This window comes from Papaver somniferum, chromosome 6, assembly GCF_003573695.1.
Source record: "Papaver somniferum cultivar HN1 chromosome 6, ASM357369v1, whole genome shotgun sequence".
Classification (NCBI taxonomy): Eukaryota; Viridiplantae; Streptophyta; class Magnoliopsida; order Ranunculales; family Papaveraceae; genus Papaver; species Papaver somniferum.
In genome coordinates this window covers 150,418,661-150,444,359 of record NC_039363.1, presented here as the reverse complement: position 1 = coordinate 150,444,359, position 25,699 = coordinate 150,418,661, and the positions used below count along the sequence as shown (strand labels likewise).

The 25,699-nt window shown below is 39.1% G+C and overlaps 2 protein-coding genes and 1 pseudogene across 2 annotated transcripts; 1 reads left to right on the top strand and 2 right to left on the bottom strand.

Annotated features, from left to right (window-relative positions):
• LOC113291659 overlaps positions 1-25,699 on the bottom strand; it is a 325,743-nt pseudogene that overhangs the window by 1,875 nt on the left and 298,169 nt on the right.
• On the bottom strand, positions 10,039-13,311 carry LOC113289782. Its single transcript, XM_026539153.1, has 5 exons — positions 13,159-13,311; positions 11,797-13,026; positions 11,003-11,091; positions 10,651-10,855; positions 10,039-10,431 (listed from the first exon to the last, which is right to left on the bottom strand). Exons 2-5 carry the CDS (start codon positions 12,958-12,960, stop codon positions 10,426-10,428), a joined length of 1,464 nt encoding a protein of 487 aa, XP_026394938.1. The 5' UTR covers positions 12,961-13,026; positions 13,159-13,311; the 3' UTR covers positions 10,039-10,425.
• On the top strand, positions 13,627-16,645 carry LOC113289783 (uridylate kinase-like). Its single transcript, XM_026539154.1, has 7 exons — positions 13,627-13,978; positions 14,257-14,404; positions 14,494-14,547; positions 14,844-14,935; positions 15,573-15,799; positions 15,988-16,164; positions 16,252-16,645. The coding sequence occupies exons 1-7, from the start codon at positions 13,779-13,781 to the stop codon at positions 16,359-16,361; spliced, it is 1,008 nt and encodes a 335-aa protein (XP_026394939.1). The 5' UTR covers positions 13,627-13,778; the 3' UTR covers positions 16,362-16,645.

Here is a 25,699-nt window from a genome sequence, read left to right as displayed (position 1 = left end):
GGAAAATAGAATTTGTCAACCTTGATCAAAACGTCTTCGACCACTCCACGAGGAATCTTGACAGATCGGTCTGCCAGTTGTAGAGTGATAGATGTTGGTTTCAACTCCCCAAGACCTAACTGCTCATAAACAGAATATGGCAGTAGGTTAACACTTGCACCTAGGTCTAATAACGCTTTATTGACCGTGTGTTCTCCTATAGTGCAAGAAATTGTTGGACATCCTGGATCCCTAAACTTGGGTGGAGTTTTGTTCAGAATGATGGAACTCACCTGCTCAGCTAAGAAAGCACGTTTTGCACATTGAGCTTGCGCTTTTGAGTACACAAGTCTTTGAGGAATTTGGCATAAGCAGGGATTTGCTTGATTGCTTCAAGAAAAGGAATGTTGATGTTGACTCTCTTGAACAGATCTAACATCTCATTATATGGGTACTTTTCTGTTGATAGATCAATCTTTGAGGAAATGGGGCAACAGGAGAATGAGTTGGCAAAGGGACATTCACAGCAGTAGAATTGTCAGATTTTCCAACTTGCTCAGGTTCTTTGGTTTTCTGGGGTTGTGGAGACAGCGTGGAATTTGTATCAGATTCATTAGGTTCGCCCACGTTGTTCTCGATGACTTTACCACTTCGGAGGGTGGTAATGGCATGGACTTGATCGGGTGAGGTTTCAGTGCAGGATGTTGTGCCTGTTTGAAATATCCTCTTTGGATTTTGTTGGGGTTGGCTCGGAAGTTTACCCTTTTCTCTCTCACACATTTGATCCATCTTTTGATCTAGATTTTTCTGACTTTGCATCAAACTCTGGAACATTTCCTCTAGGGTGGATAATCTCTTGTCGGTATTGTGTTGAGGATATGATTGTTGTTGAGAGTTTGATTGTTGTTGAGGGTTTCTCGGGTGTTGATAACCTTGATTGTTCTGATATCCCTGATTGTTTTGATAGCTCTGATTGGGTTGAGATGGTCCTCCCTGAGTGGGTCCTTTTGACCATGAAAAGTTAGGGTGGTTTCTCCATCCTGGATTGTAGGTCTGTGAATAAGGGTTATGCTCTGGTTTTTGAAACATGGCATGTGCCTGTTCAAGCCTAGATTCCTGGACTGCAAGCAAATCGGGACAATTTTGGAATTGATGGTTGGGATCGTTACAAGCGGCACAAACAGACGAAGCGACATGTTCTCGGAGAGTAGTGGTGGAAGGTTTTGAATTTTTATGTAGTTCTAACTCTTCTAATCTCCTAACTATTGATGCCATGTTTGCTCTTCCCTCGAAATCCGCTTCAATCCTAAAAGCCTTTGCTTCGGATGTAGTCTTTCTGGTTTCACGGATGGATTCCCACTGTTGCGTCTTTTCAGCTACTTCAATCAAGAAGTCCCAAGACGCATCAGCAGTTTTGTCTACGAATAGACCATTACACATCGACTCAACCGTTGTTCGGGTGGACACATCTAGACCTTCATACAAAATTTGCACAAGTCTCCATTTTTCAAAACCATGATGGGGACATTGGAGCAATAATTCATTGAATCTCTCCAGTATCTAGCTAAGGTCTCACCTCTAATTGCACAAAGCTATTCAGACTTTGACGAATTGTCGCAGTCTTGTGGTTCGGGAAAAACTTTTTGAAAAACTCCTTTATGAGGTCATCCCATGTCATGATGGATTGAGGCTGTAAAGCATAGAGCCAGGCCTTTGCCTTATCTTTCAGGGAGAAAGGAAAAAGCCTTAACTTTAGGGTTTCGTCGGACATTTGAGTGAAACGCAGAGTTCCACAAATTTCCTCGAATTCTCTCACGTGGTGGTACGGGTTTTCATTCTCAACACCTCTAAAAATAGGAAGCATCTGTATTGTGCTTGATTTCAGCTCATAATGGCCATTAGCCTCGGGTAGCACAATACAAGAAGGTTGACTGGCTCTAGTTGGGTACATATAATCCTTGAGGGTACGGGGTTCTCCCATTGTTTCTGGTTGATCTGGACTGTCTCCCTCAGAACTTAGAATTTCGATAGGTTCGTCTGGGTTAATTCTAACAAGTCTGTTTGTTTGGTCTCTGTAGGTCACAATCATGTCCTAGTAGGTACCTTAACTAACATTTGGTCAGAGCAATCGGAAACAATTTGGCCCACAAGGGTTATGAAGATTTGGTTTTGAATGGGTTTGGATAAGGGATTTTGTTTTTGGTTTAAAATTGGGCTTTGGAAAATTTTTGAACTAAACCTAGCATAAATTAGCACAACTCATAAAAGAAAATAAAAACAATAATAATAATTAAGACAAGCCCATAAAAAAAAAGAAAAATAAAGAAAAAAAAAAAAAAAAAAAAAAAAATATAAGTCCCAAATATAAAAAAAAAAGAAAAAGAAAATAAAAAAAATTATTACAATCCCAAATAAATAATTAAATTAATTATTACAAGCCCGAATTTGAATTTAAATGAGGCCCAAGTGGGTTAACTCATGGGTTAGGCTTACTTGGTTTTTGGAGGGAAGCCCAAAAATAGGCTTTTAGTCCCCTTTTAGTTGCACAGCCCAGTTGGGCTTTATGATCGTCCTAAGCAGCTCACGTTCAAGCCCAACAGCAATTGAAGTGACTCAGCAACACAGGCCCAGCAGAATCTGCAGCGAAGCCCAGCAGAAAAGGGCAAGCCCAGGAGCAGAAGTTGCAAGCCCAGCGAAATTGAGATTACTAAGCCCAGCTCAGTTGGTTCAAGCCCAGCAACAAAGGTTGGAACAGAGCCCAGCAGCAGAGCGTGCACAAGCCCAGCAGCAACAGAAATAGGCGAGCCCAGTTGACAGCTTCAGTTGGCAGCCCAGTTGGCAGCAGCAGGCTTTGACAGCAGCAGGCTTTGGCTTTGGCAGCAACAGCACAGCACAGCTTGGCAGAGAAGGCACCAGCAGCAGCAGCACAGCCAAGGTGGTACCTGCAATGATCACAGAGTGCAAAGATAGTCAGCCAAGATAGTCAGGCCAACCCTGCAAAGATAGTCAGGCAAGTATGCAATGATCTGCCGCAATGATTGCAAGCAGAGGGTTGCAATGATAGTGAAGCAGGCCTGCAATGATTGCAAGGCAGAGATGCTAATGGAACTCAGCAGTGGCAACACCACTCCCCGGCAGCGGCGCCAAAAACTTGGTGTGACAGGCAAAGACACACAGAAACTTGCAAGTATACAAGGCCAAGTTTATAGAATAGAAGGAAAGCAGGGGAAAGTCCACAGGGAGTGGGAGCACTATAAGAGAAACCTAAGCTAACAATGGAGATAGTGAGCAAGACAAAGCAATATGGCATACAAAGTGGCAGAAGTAAAGAACCAAAGCAGCAAGGTAAAGCAAAGCAGCAAAGAAAACAACTAAGAACCAAGGCTTGGAAGCCAAGGGCAGAGGGAGATTTTGTGCATTGTTTTCAGTGCACAGAGACTACAAATTGCAAGACAATAGGCGAGCAACACATCTAAGAAATATAAACTGAATTTGAAGCAAAGCAAGACTGAAAATGTAAGTGACTGAGAAGGATATTGTGGCTAAGCCAAGGCTTAGATTCCACCTTGTGTCCTAATCAAATAACATATTCCTAGGTTGAGTTGAGTCCTATGCATACAATAGAAAGGAAAGAAAAACAGCTTGCTAACAGAAATACCCCTAGTATTGACTGTCTTTTGACAGCACAATCAATCACAAGCAATCATAGCACTGCTTTCTTCCCAATGCACAAGAAAAACAAGCATATGGCATCCTATCCTAGCAATTTACCATTTGACAGTGCACCAAGGCTTCATTAAAGCCTTAGCTTGTTGCTAATTAGCTCATACTACACATGTTAATAACAATAACATTCATAATATATGATAAATTAAACACAATAATCAACATTCAAAATAAATCAAAACAAGCACAACTTTCACTGTTAACTGCATAGATGAACTGAAATTTGGAATTGCATGAATTTTGTTTCAATTTTCTACTGGCTAGTCCAGAGATCATCCCCTCCCTTCTCTCACACAAAACATTACAAATATATACTCCCCCTATCAGAATTAGGGTTCCAACCCCTTTTCCCCAAAAACAGAAAATTAGGTAAAATTGATTTACCTAATGTGTTGAGATACTCACTCCATCTCGTCGACCCACTCTCCAATTACTTCTTCTCGTTCATCTCATGCTCCAATTGTTGCTTTAACATCACTTATATCCCCAATTTCTCACCTAGGGTTTCAGTGAGAAGAGAGATGAGAAATTGGAGAAATTAGTGGTTGATAAAGAGATAACACGTGATGGTGATGATGGGCTTAGGTTTAGGGTTGGTTTGGTGGCGTAGATGGTGGAGTGATTTGGGGAGAAGATGGTGGTGATGGAGACGGACATGGTGGTGGTACGGGTTCTGAAGGAAGAAGAGATGGAGAAGAAAGAAGAAAGGTGCGTTTGGCTGGGTATAGGGTGTTCGATACTTGGGTGTTAGGCGGGTTCAGCGAGGTTTGATGATCTGCGACAAGGAGCGATGGATGGGAAGATGGTAGGTGGATCCAACGGCGATACGGAGGTAAGCGTGTAGCGACCGTCGGATGAAGGGATGTAGCAAAACGGACGACCCAAGATGGAGATGGGCGTTGTGATGTAAAGCGGGGGCTTCAGAGTTTGATGTGCGATGATGGAGCGACCGTAGGATGCTGAAATACTTCGATCTGACGGCTGAAATCCGAGACGGGCTTGGATATAGAAAATGGGTTTGGGTAAGGGTTTTGGGCCTTGGGTATGCCAAGCCCATATCTTCTTTAAGAACAATTCTTCCTCTTCAATCCCACTTCTAGCCTTTTGGTCTTGTGCACGACATTCTTCGCGGCTTCCTTGCGTAATTCCTCCCGTCTTTTCACCACTCTTCAGCTCTTTTCCGCTCCGCAATTCATCCAGACTTTATTTATTACCTAAAAATGCAAAATTAAGTAAGAAAAATATTTATTCTTGAAAACAATGAAAATACAGAATATGGGATAAAATGTAGAATTAATGCGCAAAAGATGAGTTAAATGCCAACAAAAAGGGATAAATATATACATTATTTGGCACCCATCAGCAGTTTGCCTGGAAACACGGTAGTGAGTGTTGAGGAATTTACACGTCTCAACACTAAGAGAAAAAAATGTGTTGAGGCAGTTTTTCGGGCAACACAGTGGTGAGTATTGAGGAATTTTCACGTCTCAACACTAAGAGATTTAAAATTTATTTGATATGCCTAACAGATATAAAACATTTAGTTTAAGGACAGTTACTTAGCTCTGTTTCCGCTAGGCATGTCCTTCGCGCATGATTGGGCTTTAAGTGTATCAGGCTCTCACGTGAGTAAGAAGCGTGACAAACGTCCCCATGTTTAATTGTCTTGAGCTTATTTTATCGTGGAATATGTGCTTCCATTGCATTCGCTAGTAAGGCGGTGACTGCGTTTAAACTTCTAAACCTGAAGGAGGCTTCAGTCCTCAAGTGTAGCTTACTTTTATTGCACCGCCTTGAATCCACGCCTATGTGATTTGATACAAGCTTATTGTACTCTCCTGGATGGAATGCTTGGAATATCACATGGACGAAATATTCTTTGTAGTGGTTGTTGCTATGGTGAAGATCTGGCTGGTATCAACAAACGAGCAGCAGCGGTTCTTGGCAGTAGCTGTGATCAGAAGAGACTTGGATGGTTGCGATCACAATCCTTGACAGGGAGGAGTGGCGTCTTCTGGAGAGAACGTTGAAGCGGCTTCTGGAGAGAAACGTTGAAGAGAAACGGCTTCTGGAGCGAGAAGTCAAAGCAGAGGCTTATGAAGAGAAACGTTGAAGCGGCTCCTGGAGAGAAACGTCGAAGCGGAGCGGCTTCTGGAGAGAACCTCGAAGCGACGTCTTCTGGAGAGAACGTTGAAGCGACTCCTGGAGCAAAGGTCGAAGCGCCAATGCAACACGGTTGAGGACCAAAAATATATCTCGATGCTGCACCTTGGAGAAATAGAGAATCTCACACACTAGCTCCATCATAAATTACATGGTTTTGTGAACAGAGTCCCCAGAAAGCATTAATGCACAACTCCACCAATTGATGTTCATTTACATTTGGTTTATGACAATCTAACGCTCGAATTTTGAATCCTTGATTAATTATTCGGATGTTCATTGTTTCGCTCCTTTTGAGTTGTGGCCATGCCCGTCTGAGCCTTAGCAAGAACTTTTAGTCTTTCCATCAAATCAACATTGGTAATAGGGGGTTGGCTTCCTCCAGTCTCTCGTCCTGATGGTAGAGTGACAGAAGCTATGGTGACAACTTGGGGCGTCACACTTGAAGAAACAATGGGGGTGGCGGCAACGGTTATGGCTCTGGTGATCGGAGGTGTAACGCATGAGGGAATGTTTCCTACACCGCTGGTATTGGTGGTAGAGTCTACGACGCCGCTGGTGTTGATCATGCTGACATGTGGTACATTGATGTCACTGGAAAGAACGTTGATATCAAGGGTGTTATCAGCGCCGGTGGCATCAGGGTTTGTTGCTGACCCGGACCTGAGCTCTACCATCTTGAAATTGGGATTGAAAAATTAAATGGGAAATCAGTATTGCAACCGAGAGATTAATCGCCCACTGTGGTCGCCAGTTGTTTATGGGTAAAAAATGTTTCTGCTGGTTTTGGTAAATTTGGGTGTGTGGATGAGAAACAAATCTAAACCTAAAACAAATGCACTGCACGGGATTACTTTAGATTCGAGAGACCAATCTGTACAATCCTGGCCTAAACCAAGAAATGGTTGTTCCATTCTTGCTTCGGTCACAAAGTGAAGGAGAAGGGTTGGTCTTATGGAGGGAAGCGAAGAAGGTGTTGAGACCAGAATGGTTAATTCTGAAGGTGTGGTTATTTTATGACTTGTATCATAATTTGGAACTGGCATGTGGGATGTAAGCTATCAGTTCTTTGGTGCTTTCTGGATACTGTGTTTTCGTTAACCAAACTGTTGCCGTTTGGTTGAAAATAGGTAGAACCTATTTATACAAGTCATATGAACGCACCCTGATCTCGTAGAAACTGGGAATGATTGAGTGATGGAGAAGTGGGGTCATGTGTAAATGCCATAAAACCACGTTCCCATCATGAAGGAGACGGGTTAGTTTATACCCACTACTTCTTCCCCCAACTAACTGCCCTGCTTTCTGACAATTTCTTATAATGGGCGTGTTGCACGCCGCATGCTGTAAACTGCCAGACCAATACCCTGATGAGTATCCCCCAGTTTGTGACATGTTTGATGTCTCGAGTGTTTTCGTGGAAAACGTGCAGCGGATTGCTTTATGTGGCAAGTCAAAGTCATGAGACTTGCCGTAGGAGAATAGCATGTGATGCTATTAGGCTTGTCTTTACTGGTCGCCTAAGACTTGCCACATGCCTGTCAATTTTGTGGAGAATTTGGACGGCTAAAATTGTGACCCATGAGAAAGGGTTGCCATTGATTATGGTCACATTCTGTGGGCGTCTGATAATGGAACAATTGCATGGTTGGCATAGTTTACACATGTCAGTGGCACGGTGGTGCAAGTAGCGCCTGACATATCCATGGCATCTAGATTTTGGCACATTGGTGTTAGACCCGAATATGGCTTGGAAACATTAGTTCTAGTTGCCACATCAATCCCAATGCTCTGGGTAACGTGATTAGGCTTGGTTGGTGTATCAACTTCGCCTAAATTAGGGTTTGGCATGTCGAAACCCTAATTAGTGCGTGTGGCATGCGGCCGCGGCATGGTAGCGCTTTTTGTGCAAACGGCGCCGTAGTCATGCCAAAGGAACTGTAGTAAGACCATTATGTGGAAACAGCCAAAGGATCAAGAGTTGCTATGAGTGGCTATGATATGGCACCATTCCTAGGGTTTCATGGGTCCCTCATGGATCGTGGCATGTTGTGGGACCCAAAGTGGCGTGATTTGAGCCACAACTGGAAATTAGGATTTTGATTAATGCGTCTAAAGAAGAGTCGTGCTTCTGACTAGAAAACCCTAATTTAAGCACATCATGGTGTTGGCCACGAACAGGAGGTAGATTAGCACGTAGGGCACGACACGTTGGCATGCTGCCACAAAGTGGCATGTTTGGCGTGGCGGAGTGGCATGTTGGCATGCCGCTCAACTTATTGGCGCAACATGGCACGCTTGGCATGTTGACGCGATTTTTGAAAGTCAATTGGCTTTGTGACCATCTGGCGCAGTTTCCCTTGTTTAACATTGTGGCAAGTTTAGAGAAACCTGATTGGTTAATATAAGAGGGGCCGGCCAAGCATGGGCGTGGCCACACTTCTGGTGTGCGTATGGCGGGTTTAGAGCGACGTGATTGGTCGGGGCCGGCATCAGCAACATGGAGGTTGACCGGCCACATCCCGACTTTAAAATATGTGTGCGGCGCATTTAGAGCGACCTGATTGATCGATGGGAAAGAGGGACGGCAAGAGAAACATGGAGCGTGCCCAGCGTCCATAGGAGGTTCCTGTTGGAGCGGATTGGCCGGCTATGTGGCGTGGCCACGCCTCTTTCGTCGTTGTTCCTATTTGCCAAAGTTCCTCTTCATTTCTTGTTTTCTAATTTTGGGTGGGATTTTGAACCTACTTATCCATGGCGAATCAATTTCCTAGCTTGCCTAGGTTTGGTCTCGACCAGCAAGGTCTGATATACTGCGCGGGGCGTAAAACTCCAATTTTGCAAGTTAATTGGGTTAGGATATTTTCGTGAGTTATCACAAAATTGATTGAAATCTGTATAGAGTTCTTTAAATTTATTTCCGGAGAGCAGTATGCTTTCCTGTAGAGTTATTTTATGCTTCGATACTTCGGGAAATTCATGCTACTCTGCTGCGAGTGAACATTAATTATCATGTCATATCGGTATTAAGGGTTCAGCCGGGGAACATAGCACATAAAAGTATTCAGTGAGTCTTATGTTAATGAATAATATAGGCAGGGCGCCGAAATTTACTAAACATCTGGGATTGTTGCTACATGCACCATTCTGGGTAAATTTCATGTGAATATATTGAATTGCTCAATAAATGCGCCAGTGAAGGGGTTGAACACTCATCACTATTACATGACTCCGTCTCTTTGCATAGTGACAACATATTAAATACGGAAAATTTACAACCTTACCCTTAAACTAAAAACCACCATCAATAGGACCAAACAAGAAATTTCCAATTAAGAGCTAAATTGGACACTTGGACGTCTGCCTCCTCGGGCAAAACAATTGACACTTAAGCCGTATTCGCCTATTTGGTCTCCGAGAAGGACGAATCACTTAAATCACTAACTACAGAATTATCCGCGATGAGAGTGACAGTCGCAGAGACCGTAGGCTACTATTTGGTGAGATTAATGCCATGAAGGGTGCATACTCGGGTCTTGATAAAGATTTGAAAATGTTAAAGGGAAAATTGGAGAGAAAGAAGAGGCCATACCTAAAATTCACAAGTGAACAACTGCTTCAAGAGATTTCTCAATTACAAGAGGAAGAGAAACAAGCATGGGACGAGTCGACCCGACATGAAGAGGAATATAGGCTTGCCAAGGTAGAAGTGGATAAAGTGCGTAAAGATCTAGGAACATAGGCTTGCCAAGAAGATGAGGATGAAGCGCAGAAAGTTTTGTTTTTCGTCAAGAGGGTATCTCTGACACATACATAGTATCAAAGGCTCATTGATTGGAGTTTAAAATTTAGTTTGATGTCCAGAAGTTTTGGTAATGAAAATTTTTAGTACTTGCTGCATTTGATCTAATTCCTTCTTTTGACTGTATAGCTTATGATAATGGTTAGAGAGGTCAAATGGAGTAATGGAACAAAAGGGCACAGATGAGTCAGTTAGCATCTACCATGAACTATAGCTTGTAGCTACTTTTTGCTTTGCTGTGCTGTCAAGTTCCCTTTATTCAGATTATGTAAGGTTTTCTTATTCTTAAAACAACAACAAAGGATCAAAGATTACCTGAAACAGGTAACAAAGTAAAATAAACAGGCATTGACTTCACAAACAGAAAATGATGCATGAGCGAATAAGAAACGAAAACACTTCGAGATCAGATAGCATATCTGCAACACTGTAGTCCTATCCAGTTTCGCCTAGCATTTAATACACTTTTCTCTCAGCTACATTCTTCAAAGAAAATAACTAGTTTATGCAAAAAGATTTATACACACCAAGATCCCTAGACTGACTTTGTCCGAAGTACTTGCACTGCCAGACCAAGATCAAAGCTCAATTTACTACTACCAAATTTTAAATTTAACACGGTCAAAAAAATCCTTTTATCTCCCCTGAAAATGCTTCATGCAGATTCCATAGAAGTGTGAACAACTCAACTGGCAGACCTGAATCCTTTCCTCCTCGTTTGCATCTAACCTTTAGCTTTCTTAACTCTCATTCCCTTAACTCTGCAGAAATAATGGCCATGAAACAATTTGGACAAGTTGAATATAAGCACCATACTTGAAGACAAACACTTACACTAACTCCAAAGTAAAACATATTGAAGAAAAGAGTATTGCTACTAACAAAGATTAGGTCAGCGCGCTGAGCAACCCAAAACCATGGTTTTAACATATCAGATATAATATAGCAAGAAAAGGAAAGATAAAACCAAACAACCATACCTCAATACTGGATCGATGTGAAACAATCATGGATTCATAAAACCTTTTCCTTTTCTTGCCTCTGTTTGACTTTTCTTCGGTTACTTTTATTGGACTGGTTGCTCGAACACCTTGTTGGGACTCAAGTCCAGTTGTCTGTTCACATTCATCACATGTCCATATAGTTTCGTTGTCACCTTCCTTAGGTATTTTGTTTAAACAATAACTGAAGTAAAAAGGAAAAAAAAATACATTTAATGTCGCATAATATATTTCAGATAAGCGTGTTAAGCTGTAGCCTATAGGTATAACATGAGTGATACAAGATCGGGCACCACAAAATAGATGGAAGATGGGCTGCGGGTCAACATACCGATGCTCAGCAGAAATTCGACACAAATGGCAATAAATTAGGAGTTCAGCATAGCCTGAGTCACCACATTTCTGGCAAACAGGCTTTACCTGTTGTTGCATATTAAAGCAATTAATAATCCATCCGTATAATCCATTTATTCAAAAGCAATTACCTAATGGTACAGATCCTAAAAAATAAATAAAATGAAATTCTGAATTTAAACATAAAATATATTATCTGAGCTCTTCACCAGGCATTTCAGTTCTAAACTACTTGGAAGTTGACAAAAGGAAGAATGCATTGATTATCATCTAAGTCTAACCTTTTTTCTTAATTGTACGTTCATAAGTTTAAACTAACATCATATAAGTCTGATATCTTGATTCCTTTTAATACTAGCAGTATATATGATCAATAACAGAATCTCAATGGTGAGTTTTGACCAAGTACTAAAACTTTGACAATGTGTCATGGACCTAAGAAGCTTTTTTGTTTCCTTTTTAATCAGGTCTAAGCAACAAAACCTACCAGTACTCATAACCTGCAAGTTACATCAAATATTTTCAATAACAGTGTGTGCACACAATCTATCATGTTATACATTTGATACTTATAAGTAGAGATAAAAATGTAATCAAGCCACAAAAGTACCAAAAACTTTGATGTAGAATTCAAGAGCACGGTGATACAGATACCCATTGTGTGCACAATCTAATAAGTTATCTGTATATGTAGACATTGATCAACAATAACGAAAGAATGCCAAAAGATGTCAAGGGTAAAACCACATCCTTGTCCTCATATAGAATTACCTGATCAGGGTAGGCACGCTGCATATACTGCATCAATAGGGCATGAGACCGATCCTGACACTGAGAAAGGTGATCCTGTTGTCGAGCTATACGATTTATCACTTCACTTTGCTGCTCAAAACGAAAAAGAATAATCCCCATGGTGTGCTGAATGGACTGCATAGACTCGAACAGACGATGTTGATCGAATTGCTCAGATGAATCTCGGGGAGGATCAACAGAAAAGGGAAGAAGGCGACGATCATCCTCATCACGAGAGGAAGAAGTAGGAGGGTGACAAGTGGCAGTAGAATGCGTCTCAGTGTCTGGTCCTTCCCCAACACAATTAGGATCAGAAGGAAGATGATGGCGAGCCAACACTTTCATATCCAATGGATCAGGGATATCGGCACAGCGAGCGCTAGCATTAACTGGATGACCAAGATAAGATAACAAACGACCAACTATGATCCCGTATGGAAGATAGCCAGCCCGAGCAATTGGGCGACCATTATAAGCCATTGTATGCCAAACCACATATGAGAGATCAACAGGGTATCCATGAAGAAGTAAAAACGACAGGTAAACCGTTTCCAAGTTAGTCATCTGATACTTACTTCCTCGAGGCAGAATATTCAACTGACATATCTTAACCAACACATTAATGATAGGTTTGAGATGCTTCATTTTAACCCAAGTTGGCCTATGCGGATCACATGGCACGTCTCGATATTCATTCAGATAAACAGCTTTTCTAAACTTATCTTTTGACACAACCAAATCATTCTCACTAGTAGGTGGGTAAGGAACAGGTTGATTAGGTCTTACCAAACCAAGAAAATCAGCAATAACATCAGGAGTAATTTTATGTATTTTCCCCTCAATAAACGTCTGAAACGACTGTTCTTTTTCAGAAAACGAATGTATTTGAGAGTAAAACAAACGGACTGGATTCAGAGGTGCACGACCTTTCACATGAAGGAAATTACTAACCAATTTCTCTTCATTGAAACATTTCAGAATTGGGTATTTAGGAAATGATTTATAATCTATAAATCTCTCAGAAATCACATTTTTACCAGAGAAACACTTGTTGTGGATTCCTTTGTAAACTCGATTAAGAAAGAGTGACGGCGACGAGGATGGTGGTGATTTTGCTGCAACTCTCTTACTTGTACGAACCATTACTGATCAAATCAGATGAATATTTTTGATGATAATCTACAGACATGCATCAAAGAACTCCCTAACCTACAGAAAATTGAAAATACAAACAACGGAAACTCGATTCAGAATATCACAAAAATGAAGAAAAAAAAACCCCCTTAAATTACTGAAAAATCAAATGAAAAGAAACATTGGAGTGGGAAATTGAGATGATACCTCTGATGACGATGATGATGATGAGCGGTGTTTCTTCTTTTCGATGAAATTGAGAAAATTGGAGTGCTGAGAAAAAGGAGGAACCGAACAGTAATGCGGGGGAGCGTCAGAGGAATGATAAAATAGTAATTAACTGGACCTTGGTCAGGTTATTAAGTACAGTAACAAGAAAGAACGTACAGGTGTCGGAACCAAGCAGTCTCTCTGCTTCTAATTTAACGGTTCATCTTTTGCTCAGGGGTAAAGTCACCTCACCTGCATGTCTGTTACAAGGCGGGGTCAGGATAAATATAATTGTTGTGATAAAAAAAACTGAGGTGAACGATACACACTTCTTTACCGGCAGAAATTTTGTTCTATCATATAATTGTGTAACTCGAGGAATATAAAACGGTTATGATAAGTATAGATGGGTTTCCCACACTTGGGATATTTCTTTTGAAAGTATTTCAATAGAAAAGGACATTATCTTCCTTCCATGAAAAAACACAAGACAAACAAAAATCTCTCTCATGCATAAACCAAAAAATTTCAGTTCTCATAACAAAACCCTAGAATTTTATTAGAAACTTAAAGACCTAAATTATCTGTTTTATTTGTTCTTTAATAGGATTGGAGTAATGGCTATTTCTTCTTCTTCTTCAGTTTCAGCTTTATCTTTTAACACCAATTTATCATCATCTTCTTCTTCACCGTCTTTGTTTTCTGGTAAATTGAACAATGTTTTGAGTATGGGTTCTCAGAGAAAACCTAACAGAAGAGTTATTTTTAACTGTGCGGCGTCGGAAATGGGTCCACTCTCAGACCAAATCAGTCCCAGGTATGCCAATTATGTTACTAATTCAAGTTTGTTTAGATTTCTAAGTAAGTGAAATTGATAATGGTTTTACAAAGTAGGGGTTTTAGGGTTTAGCCATTTTTTGTGTATGTGTTTTTGTCCTATTGCCTTGGCTTATCCTAGCTATTTGTTCGTTTGTGTGTCGTTTTGAAGATTGAATTGCCGTTTAGTATTCTCACTCATGTTGGTGGAATGGTTTTTTTACTGTTGGGATAATTGAGTAGAATTCTTGACTATGGATTTTGGTTTGTATCATTCAGGCAGCCACACATGTCAATGATGCCCCCATTCGGTTTCACAGCTGATGAAGCTGCTATGACCAAGCCGTCGTATAAATGGCGAAGGGTGCTGCTTAAAGTAAGTGGAGAAGCGCTTTCTGGAGACCAAGCACAAAATATTGATCCCAAGGTGGGAACATATGCAGAATCCATGTGTTTAGTCATTTGCTTGCTTTTGGTTTATTTGGTCATTCATTAGTGCTGGTTACGCTTCTACAGGTTACAATGGCTATAGCGAGGGAAGTTGCATCTGTTACACGGCTAGGTATCGAGGTAAATGTCATCATCTTGTATGATTTTGCTTTGTGCATTGCCTATGCTTCTCTTTTTGACCTGTTAGATTATATTATATCGTACTTTTGGGTGGATAAGATGAGGTTAGAGATTGGACTTGATGGCTATGACATTGAGTGCAGTCACCCAATTGAATGTGTGGGTCGACCCTGTTTTGTGACCCTCATCTATCGCTTGATTGGATCCTTCTGTTGTGGGTCTATAATTGGAAACATCATCAGTGCATGTTCTGAATGTTTACTTTATTATCCTCATGATGATCTCATCTTCTTTAGGTCGCCATAGTGGTTGGTGGGGGAAATATCTTCCGTGGAGCATCTTGGGCTGGATGTAGTGGCCTTGAACGCTCATCTGCTGATTACATTGGGTACGAATCAATTAGTTTTCTTATGATATCTCTTTTGTTTGTGCCCACAGAGGTTTTTGGGGTTGATGGAAAAAAAATGGTTGTATTCGCAACCAATTTCTGTTCCAGAGCATCAAGTTGAAGGTGGGACATGTATCACCAACTACATATTTATATGTATGCCTTCTGAAATTTAGGCTACAAATGTTGTCATCTTAGTGGAGTGAGGACTACTTGATTCTGCTTTCGAAGTTAATAATTATCAATTCTGAATATCTGGTTCTAGCATACTCTCAGTTCAGCCAAATGTATTATTTAGGTGAGAAATTGTGAATTGATATTAAGATGAAAACTGAAATAAATCTTCCGCTTGCACTACGTATAAAGACAAGCTGTTCCTTTCGAAGCACCTGAGCTTCAAAAGCTGAAACGAAAACGTTCAGCAATTCTTTTTGAAAATTATTAAATATGAACCATGATTACAAATAAATCTACATGCTAGGCCATCCATATGCATTAACTATCAATGAAACTTTAGCAGGCTAGCATTTGACGCTCGGCAGTCTTTTCCATCAATCTTTTCTCTGTCCGTTTGTTTTTTCTCTATTACTTTTGCCATTGTCTTTTGTAATCATGTCAAAATATTGTATCTTTGTAGGATGCTGGCAACTGTTATGAATGCAATATTCCTGCAGGCAACAATGGAAAGCATTGGCATCCCAACACGGGTCCAAACTGCATTCCGTATGTCTGAAGTTGCAGAACCATACATCCGAAGAAGGGCTGTCAGGCATTTAGAAAAAGGAAGGGTCGTGATCTTTGCAGCAGGAACTGGAAATCCATTCTTCACCACAGATACAGCTGCAGCCCTTCGTTGTGCAGAAAGTGAGTCAAAATATTCCCTCTCACTAAAATCAACAATGGTGTTTGTAAGGAACATGGAAGATCATGTCAGCTATTTAAAATTGCTTATGTTCGTATGATCGTCAATTTTTTCTTGATCTTTTAGCAACATATCCAAACTAGTGGCTCATCAAATCTTGCATGATAACAGTTAAATTCTGGCATTTCAGTAAACGCAGAAGTTGTCTTGAAAGCCACCAATGTGGATGGAGTTTATGATCAAGATCCTAAAAAGAACCCGGAAGCTCGCCTTCTTGATACACTGAGCTATCAAGATGTTACAGCGAAGGATCTATCAGTGATGGACATGACTGCTATCACATTGTGTCAAGAAAACAATATTCCTGGTATGTGTAAAAGTTAAACCTGCATATTTGCATGTCATTGTAGCCATTTAAACGGAGCCTTCGTAACACAAATTCTTTGTGTTGCAGTTGTTGTCTTCAATTTATCCAAACCTGGTAACATCTCTAAAGCCATAATGGGAGAAAGGGTTGGCACTTTGATTGGCGGTACATGGAAGTCTTCTGTAGCTAAGGCGTGAGGTCGAGGTTTCTGTTTATATTGCATTCCGGAATCTTGAATCCGATGGCGACTTATACTGGATTTTCCTGTGGGACAGAATAAGTAGGATCCATATTTGGCAAGGCAAGGTGGAATGTCTTGGTTAGGTAAATTTGGGGATAATGGTTTTGACCGTGCACTGATTCGTGTTGATAATGGGACCATTAAGAATGTAAATAAAATTTTGTAGAAATGTTTGAATTTTGTTTCTGTAGAACTATTAATAAGATATTCATTCCCCATGAATTTCAATTCAGATCATCATGACCGGAAAATGCCCTCTCCTTAAATTCGTTTGTAGCAGTAGCGTTTTAAGGGTCACAACTTACAATGTCGAAGTGATTCCACAAAAGCAGTTACTCTCGCTACCGCACCCTTTAAAGCACGTTTATTTTTATTCTTTTTGATACCAAAAGAAAGATTTTATTAATTAGTTTCTCCCATAAAGTACATAATCATCCTCAATCTATTTGACAATATCAGGAGGAAAATTCGAAATAAAAGAGAAATTACTAGCTTCAAGTTTTAGCTTTTCTTGCTAACTCATGAGCCACACTATTACTTAACCTATTAACTAACTTGCAGAACCAAAAATCATTAATTGGAAACTTGTTTCTAACCGAAAGAAATAAATGATGATTGAACCAATGCACTGGAGGGTCTTCCATATGTATTGAGTTCACCAAATTTTCACAGTCAGTTTCAATTATTACTTTATTGAATCCATGTTCTTCTATCCATTCTACTGCTTTGATCAGGGCTTTGCATTCAAAATGTTTTGCTCTAACCTCAACTTCCATTTCTTCCTCCAAATTAAAGCCTTTCACTGCTAGAGTATACCCTGCATGATCACGACAATTAGACCATTGCTACCTTTTCTAGTTTCATAGACATAAGAAGCATCAATGTTAATTTTTAAATAGCATGTATCCGATGGAAACCAAATTTTAGGAAGAATACACCTGTTCCTAGAAACACTAGAGGAAACAGTAGCAGAATCACATTGCTTTATAAGGTTATAAATTCTAGCAAGAGTACTGTGCATATTAGGTTTTACAGTTTGAAAAATCCAACTGCATCTATCTTTCCATATGTATCAAACTGCACACATAAATCTTATTACCTTCATCTGTGTTAAAATAAAACCAAGATATTATCCAATCCTGTAGTGAATTAAAATTTTGAATAACATCTGAAATGTTCACATTTAAAGCATTCCAAACTGATCTAGCATAAGTACATTATACCAGAAGATGACTTAAGGTTTCAGTACTATTACTACATAGGCTACATTGTGAATCTATATCAGGCTTATAGAAAACTAATTTCTCTCTAACAGGCACAATATCCTTTAGGCATTTCCAAATGAAAAGTTGAACTCTATGAGGAGTTTTATTTTGCCAAAGTTTTTTCCATACCTCTGTAGGTATATAGTCACCAGGTATAGCATTGTTAACATCATTAGCACAGAGTGCATTATATGCACTTTTCACAGAAAACTTACCTCTCCTATGTGGTTTCTAGATTAGATAATCATCACCTGTATCAGGTACATACATACTAAGAATGGCATTAGAAGTTCCTTCATCAAAAATGGCACCAATAAGTTGGTTATTCTAAATTCTAGTACCAGGATAAAACATATCACATACAAAAGTGAGAGAAACAAGGTTAGAAAGTCCCACAATTGGAACAAGTGGACTATTAAGGCCAATAATCCAGTTATCTAGCCAATTTTTAATTTTTGTGCCATATTGAACAATCCATTTGGAATGCTGTTGCACAACTTCAATGCCAGAGTAAATACTCCTCCAAAGCCAAGAGCAATCATCTTTCAACTTATCTAAGTGGAGCAAATTACCATTCTTACCATACTTGGCTCTAACAATCTGCATATATAAATATTTATCCTCGTTACAGGCCTTCCAAGATACCTTAGTTAACAAGTCAGTATTGAAATTTCAAGATTCCTAAAACCAAGACCACCAAGAGCTTTTGGAACATGAAGCTTATTCCAACCTATCAAACAAAGACCATTGTTATCACTATGCCCCCACCAAAAACGTTTTTGGATAGAGTCCATTTGATTTATCAAATTTTTTGGAATTCTAAAGCACCCCATTTGATAAGTTGGAAAAGCATTCAAAACATGTTTAACCATAGTTGATCTAGCAGAATGATTCATTGTCTTTCCTTTCCAAAATTTTAGTCTAGTGCCAAAAGATTGAATAAGAGGTTTAAAAGGAACGCGCGATTGGGGGATATAGCTACATGACAAAAACTATATCCAAATATCAAGTCTGGGTCACCCCTTATGTAATTATTTCTTAATTCCTAATCTATCCATCACTAATCAGGTTTAGTGATTAATAATAATTAGTAAAATCTTAAGTGTTTTGGGGATAGATTAATGTGTATTTTTATTTGAATTTGTGTGAGTGAGGTGAGAGTAGAATGAGGGAAAAATATTTTTGAGTGGAAATTTTTTTGTGGAAATGGAAGATGATTGTGAGGAGAGAATTGCAGCTGCTGAATCTTTAGCTCAACTACAACAACAATCATATCTTCAATCTTCAATTAATGATAACAACTCACAATTGGAATTATATGATGAACCAACACCCTTGGATCATGATTTTCGGGAGCATGAAGTTTTTTTTGAAGAACCAACCCAAGAAAGTAAACAAGTTAAACATACAAGCATCCCCAACACACAGGTAATGCTGCTCAGAGGTCGAAAATTTGATTTATTTTTATTGAAACCGCCATTTTTTCTCTGAAAAAGCTTGGTGTCGGCATACTCGTAGTATAAATACCACGCCGGCACCAACAGAACCGGTACGGTATTCATATTATTTCCATGCCGGCGAAAAATATCCCCCATTGTGAAACAATTGCCGGCATGGTCTTCAACCAAAAAAATCCATGCCGGCACGCAGTTAACTTTTTACCTACCACCGAATATTCCATGGAATATCCAAACCGGCATGGTTCACTCCTAACTTTACCATGCCGGTACCACAAGAAAAACATCCAGGAGTTTAAGATTTTTGAACTTAAATACCGGCGTGGTATATAAATTATCGAGCACGCCGACACCTAATACCGGCGTGGTTTATAAATTGTGGACAAAGCTGGCACAAAATACCGACTTGGAACCTTACATATCGAGCATGCCGGTATTGCGAATTCCGGCATTAACGTTCAAGAAAATACAATGCCAGTACTGTTTAAAATTAGGTCCTCTTTTTCAAGTGCAATTTCGGAATGCCGAAACATTATTCGAGAATGCCGTCACATGTTTCCGGCTTTGGTTGTTTTGGCGGTACTGTCGTCGAGCATGCCGGAACTAGTACCCGCATAGTAATTTAATTTTATTTGGAACTAATTCAATTTTCTTTTCATTCATTCTTTAGATTGTGACATGCATTGATCCAACAAATTCCAAACCGCTTGGTCTGGATACGTCTGAATACTATAAAATGCCTCTGGTATGTTACCAAACAATACTTTCACCTAGTTTTAGAACTTTATGTGGGGATTGCCTGTAATTAACCTTATAATATCCCATTGTTGTCCTTATATAGGGAATAAAATCTCCAGAGGAAGCAATTGCTTGGGCAAAAGAGACGGCTCTTAAGAACATGTGTGTGTTGGTGAGGAATAACCAATGTTCAGACAATCGTTTTGAGATGGTTTGCGGGAGAAGTGGGAAATACAAGAAGAAGGATGGCCATAAGAGAAAGGGTTATGTACATACAAAGAAGACTAATACGGTATACAAGACTTGTACGAGGAAGCATAATTTCCCCTTTAAGCTTGTATTCTATGTAAGGGACAAAGAAAAGGAATGGGATTGTACGGTGTGGTTTGGCCGTCATAACCACCGGGATCCGAAATTTCCCCTCTTGTATCAGCACCCAAAACGATTTTACTACGATCACGACCACTCTCCCAAATTGCCCCTCTTGTATCAACACCCAAACGCTTTTTGTTTTCCCTCGAGGAGGCGGAAACTGAGGAGTATCAAGATCATCCTTCCTTCTTTTCTTAGTGATAGCATCTTTAGCTTTTCCTTTGTTAGCCTCCTTTGCTTTAAATTCCTTTGTTTTAGATCTATTTCAAAAGAAGCATGAAATAAATATAAGACAACTAACTTTCATTTCTAATACTGGCATAGATACACCACATCACTATCGGCATACCGAAAAAAAGTATCGAACATGGAGGGAACCAATACCGGCATTGAGAAATTATTTTCGAGGATGACGGTACACTTTAGGAAATTCCTGGATAACAAAATACCAGTACCGACAGATACGTAAAATAAAAACCCATGTCGGGACCTAATACCGGCATTGACAAAAAAATGTCGAAGATGCCGATAATATTTCTGAAGTTCCTGGATACCAAAACTCTAGCACCGGCATGGAATCTAACCTAAAATGTATGCCGTTACAAATAACAAAATCCTAGGGTTTTCTGTTTATTAGAAGCTCACTACCGACATATTCGCAAAAGTTCAATTCAATGCCGGTACTAGGTTTCGAAGTGGTCTTCATCCTAAAAAGAATGCTGAAACTAAGTTCCGGCGTGGTATTCAACCTAAATTAAATGTCGGGAGACACTACCGGTGTGGTCTTCATCCTATATCGAATTTCGATACTTATTTCCGGTGTGGTATTCATACTAAATTGAATGTCGGAAATACTGACACTCAACTGTTTCAATTAGGGTTTCGCGATTTTGGCTTAAACCCATAGCTACAAATCGATTGAAACATTAATTAAACAGTTTTAAATGACTTACCTTCTCAGAATCCATATTTATGAGTAGTTGATCATACGATAACTCTTGTTCTTCGTGTTCTTGCTCTTGAGCAATCAAAGCAAGCCCCTTTTGTTGTTTTTGTTGAGCAATAGATTTTGACTTCGATTGGGCATTTGGTTTCTTTAGTGGAGGCATGGTTATGATTCGGGTAGGTTAATCGACGAAGAAATTTTTGAATTAACGATTAATCGTCGATGAAGAACGGATGAAGAAGATGAAGAATTTTTTTTTTTTCGGAACCCTAACCCTAATTTGCCGGAACTGATTTGAGAATGGGGGATATTTGTTTGGTTTTTAGATTTTAAGTTTTAGTAGAAAGGGTATAACAGTCTTTTCATAATATATTTTTTAATTAATCTAAGGGTGTTTTAGTATTTTCATCCCAAAAAACACCCCTTAGCAGACACCTTTGGTTGGGGGGAAGTAATTCATATCCCTCAATTAGTTTTTATATCCCCCAATCGCGCGTTCTTTAAAAGCTTTAGTTTTATCCCTGCCAATTAACAAAGTCACACCTAGATATTTATCAATGTCATTCATTTCAGTCATCTTAAGTTCTCTTGCTAGAATTTCTCTAGTTCTTGGTGTAATGTTATGATTAAAGTAGACACTGGATTTGTCTAGGTTGAGCATCTTCCCTGAAACACTTCTAAAATAGTCAAGAACATTCACAATACCCTCTATATTGTACATATCAGCCTTAGTGAAGCTTAAAATATCATCAACAAACATAAGATGAGTAATACCTAAAGCATTCCTGTTAGAGCATTACTCGGTCAACCTCGCATGCGTTGCTATCTCAAGCATGTTTGTCAATGTTAGTGATCAAAACTAAAAGTCTTGATTTCTAGTCTGTTATAGCTAAGTCTCGGACTAGGATAGAAAGTGTAGTTGATCTCAAGGACTTCATGGCGATTCATCGTACAAGCAGAAGAACTACTCAGGAACCGGTGGAACTTATAGACAAAAAGGTATATGAAAACTTGAACTTATCTATCACTCAAAAGTCTATCTACTCTATATCCTACTATTTGAGACAAGAAGTCGTATGCTATATATATAGAATTGGATTATACACACTTGGTATTTCGAGCCGAGTATACCTCACCTATCTATATCTCGAAATATGTGTTGGTAAGCTTTTAGCTTCGTTCAAGTTTATATTTACCTAGTGACGAAAGTCATGATATGTTTCAATCACTTTGAAAATTGCTTTGACGAGAAATGGTGTAACAACTATAACGTCCTCTAAGAATGATTCAATGATTGAAATGAGAGTTTAGATTACATAACCAATGACGAACATAAGCATTGTTGTGGAAACACATTTATGTATAAGTCCTATTCCTTGAACCAAAGTTTACGAACTTTGTTGATCAAGAGAAACCGGAAGAATGACTTTGCCAAGTCAGCGAACTCAGTCCGCGAAGTGCTGAACTTCTCATCCCGAGAAATTTTGATGGAGTTTGTAAACTCTGCCCGGTTGCTTAAGTCCGCGAACCTAGTCTGCGAACTTAAGAAGGTTATATATCTGAAGATGATTTCTGAACTTAAACTTAAAAAGACTAAGGAATGCAGTTTGCAAACCATGGCTATAAAAGTTCATGAACCGATTCAAGTGAATCAAATCATCTTTCTTTCAATTGTGTCTTGTGTAGTACATAAGATTTCCTTACAATTAAACAACTCTCTAACTAGTTCATTTGAAGTCATTTGAACTAGTTATGGTGAAGAAGAACATGGTTGGTATGAAATGCTCATATAGCTAACTTTTTGGTTAACTATTATTGAACCAACAAGTGCATATGTTTGGGGTACGGTTAACAAACCTAGAAGTGTGCATTGTCAAGTGTGTGTAACAAGCTAAGTTTTCGATATAACGGTTGAGAAATATTAGCTTGAATCTAAATCAGGTTTTCATCTAACGGTGGATATTGTTTGCTTTGTGACCAAGGCAAAACCCTGATTTGAAAGACTATATAAAGGAACATCTAGAAAACTAATCCCCACACCTTACGTGTGATACTAGTTTGCATACTAGAGTCGATTCTCCTTTAAACTTTTGTTTTCTTCTTCTAAAACAAGGTTAACGACTTAAAGACTTCATTGGGATTGTGAAGCCAGACTGATACTACTTTTATAGTAGTTGTGTGATCTGATCTTGCATCTTCTATCGTACGAGTACAATCAGATTGATTGGCTTGAGATTGATATCCCTGATAGGCAAGATATAAAAAGTAATCACAAACATCTTCGTCTCATTGTTTGTGATTCCGCAACATCTTGTTTCGCTACCATACGATTAAGATTGTTGTCAGGTGATTGATAACTCTAGGCTGTTCTTCGGGAATATAAGACCGGATTATAAATTGGTTCCTGTTCACCTTGATTATTATCAAAAGACGGAACAAAACCTTTAGGGTTTATCTGTGGGAGACATATTGATCCTTTGATAGTCTTGTCTGTGTGAGACATATTTCTTTATTGTCAAAGCCTGCAATTTTGGGTCGTAGCAACTCTTAGTTGTGGGTGAGATCAGCTAAGGGAATCAAGTGCGCAGTATCCTGCTGGGATCAGAGGCGTAGGGAGTACAACTGTACCTTGGATCAGTGGGAGACTGATTGGGGTTCAACTGCAGTCCAGTCCGAATTTAGCTTGCAGTAGGATAGTGCATGTAGCGGCTTAATATAGTGTGTGTTCGATATGGACTAGGTCCTGGGGTTTTTCTGCGTTTGCGGTTTCCTCTTTAACAAAATTTCTGGTGTATGTGTTATTTCATTTTCCTCATTATATTGTTTATCTTTATAATTGAAATAATACAGGTTGTGCGTTTGAATCAATCTATTGGAAATCTAACCTTTGGTTGTTGATTGATATTGGTTGATCCTTGGATATTGGTCTTTGGTACCATCCAAGTTATTCCTTGTATTTGATTAGAACTCGCAGTTCTTGCTTGAGTAAATGAAATCAAGAAGAGAGATATAAACTCGTTGATATACTTTTAATTGATTGAGTCTTGTTGATTCTCTTAAAAGTATATTCGAGTTTTTCTATACAGATTGCTAAGCGAAATATTGGGTAGTGTTGTTAGACCCCCGCTTTTTCAATTGGTATCCGAGCAGGCAAACACGTTCAAAGACCTTAAAAGTCTGTGTTTGTAGCGATCTGACTCTATGGAAAAGAGTATTATCTCTGATAAACGCGTCACCAGAAATAAAAGTTCTATCTCGTCTAATTCTATTAAAGAGAAAGATTCTTCAATCTCGAATATAGACGAACCTTGTGTTCTGAAGAGATAGACTAACACTGACATGTGTGTTTCTGATTACCCTTCTAAAGAGACTTTTTGTATCAATGAATGGTATGCAGCTGAAGAGAGTAAATTTATTCTAAATCTTGCTAGAATCCAAGCTGATAGATTTAATCGATTAAAACACCATGTCAATGTTCTACTTGGCGTTATAAGAGATCGCAAACTCAAAGGTATTGCTGAAGATCAGTCTTCGTGCACGACTCTTGAGGCTAGCCTCGAAAGAGATGCCTTGGAAATTGAACATCGCTTGAGTAAGCTCTCTATTCAAGGACGTTCAAAGCAATCTGACATGCCAAGTACTTATGACACTACTAAAGGTGATGTGTACTCAGAAGTAAAAACACATGTGCCTAAAGTCTCCATCAATCAAGGATGTTGCACATCTAATAAAGAAAAGAAATCTTCTAACAATAATATTAAGACCGTACTTTCAAATCATTTTGATGATCAGAAAGTATGTCTTGTCTGTGAGACAAAGAGTTCTGTTAAACGAAAGGGAAACTCTAGGTTGAAGAAAAACTCCTTGGTTCAACTTCAACACACCCTGGATTTAATTCTCAAAGGTGTAACTGACTTTCGTATGTCTAAACCAATTGGTTTTCGTACCTACCCTATGTATGTTACCAGGAAATTCAGTTCAATGAGTTCCTCGAATTCTCAAGATCAGAATAGACATCTTAATAAACATCATCTAAAGGAAGATCGTGTCATGTTCTATGGAAGCAACATTACCCCTAACGTGAACGAAATCTCAGGAGAAAGAAGGAAAATTGATGAGTTGAGAGATAATCTAAAAGAGTTAATTGAAGGATATAAAGAAATTGACAACACGATGTCTTCCACCTCATGTCAAAATCCTTCTGGTAAGAACTCCAACTATGTCTCGTACTTTGATGACAGTAAGTTTTATGATAATTTATCACATCAAAAGGGATCTCGCCCTAGTTTTAGGAGGAAAAAGAGACTTGATCATAAACACAAATCTCTTGATGAGTTGGTTGCTCATACTTGTGCTAATTAATCACAAGGTTCAAAGGACTTACTCATAAAAATCCTTTTGAGTAAGATGTGTTAATAATTAGGTAAACTTTTGACTTTTGTTTCTGTTAAGTTAAGCTATGTTCTTATCGTCTATAGCTAAACTATTGCTTGCAGACTTACTATGGTCAAAGTAT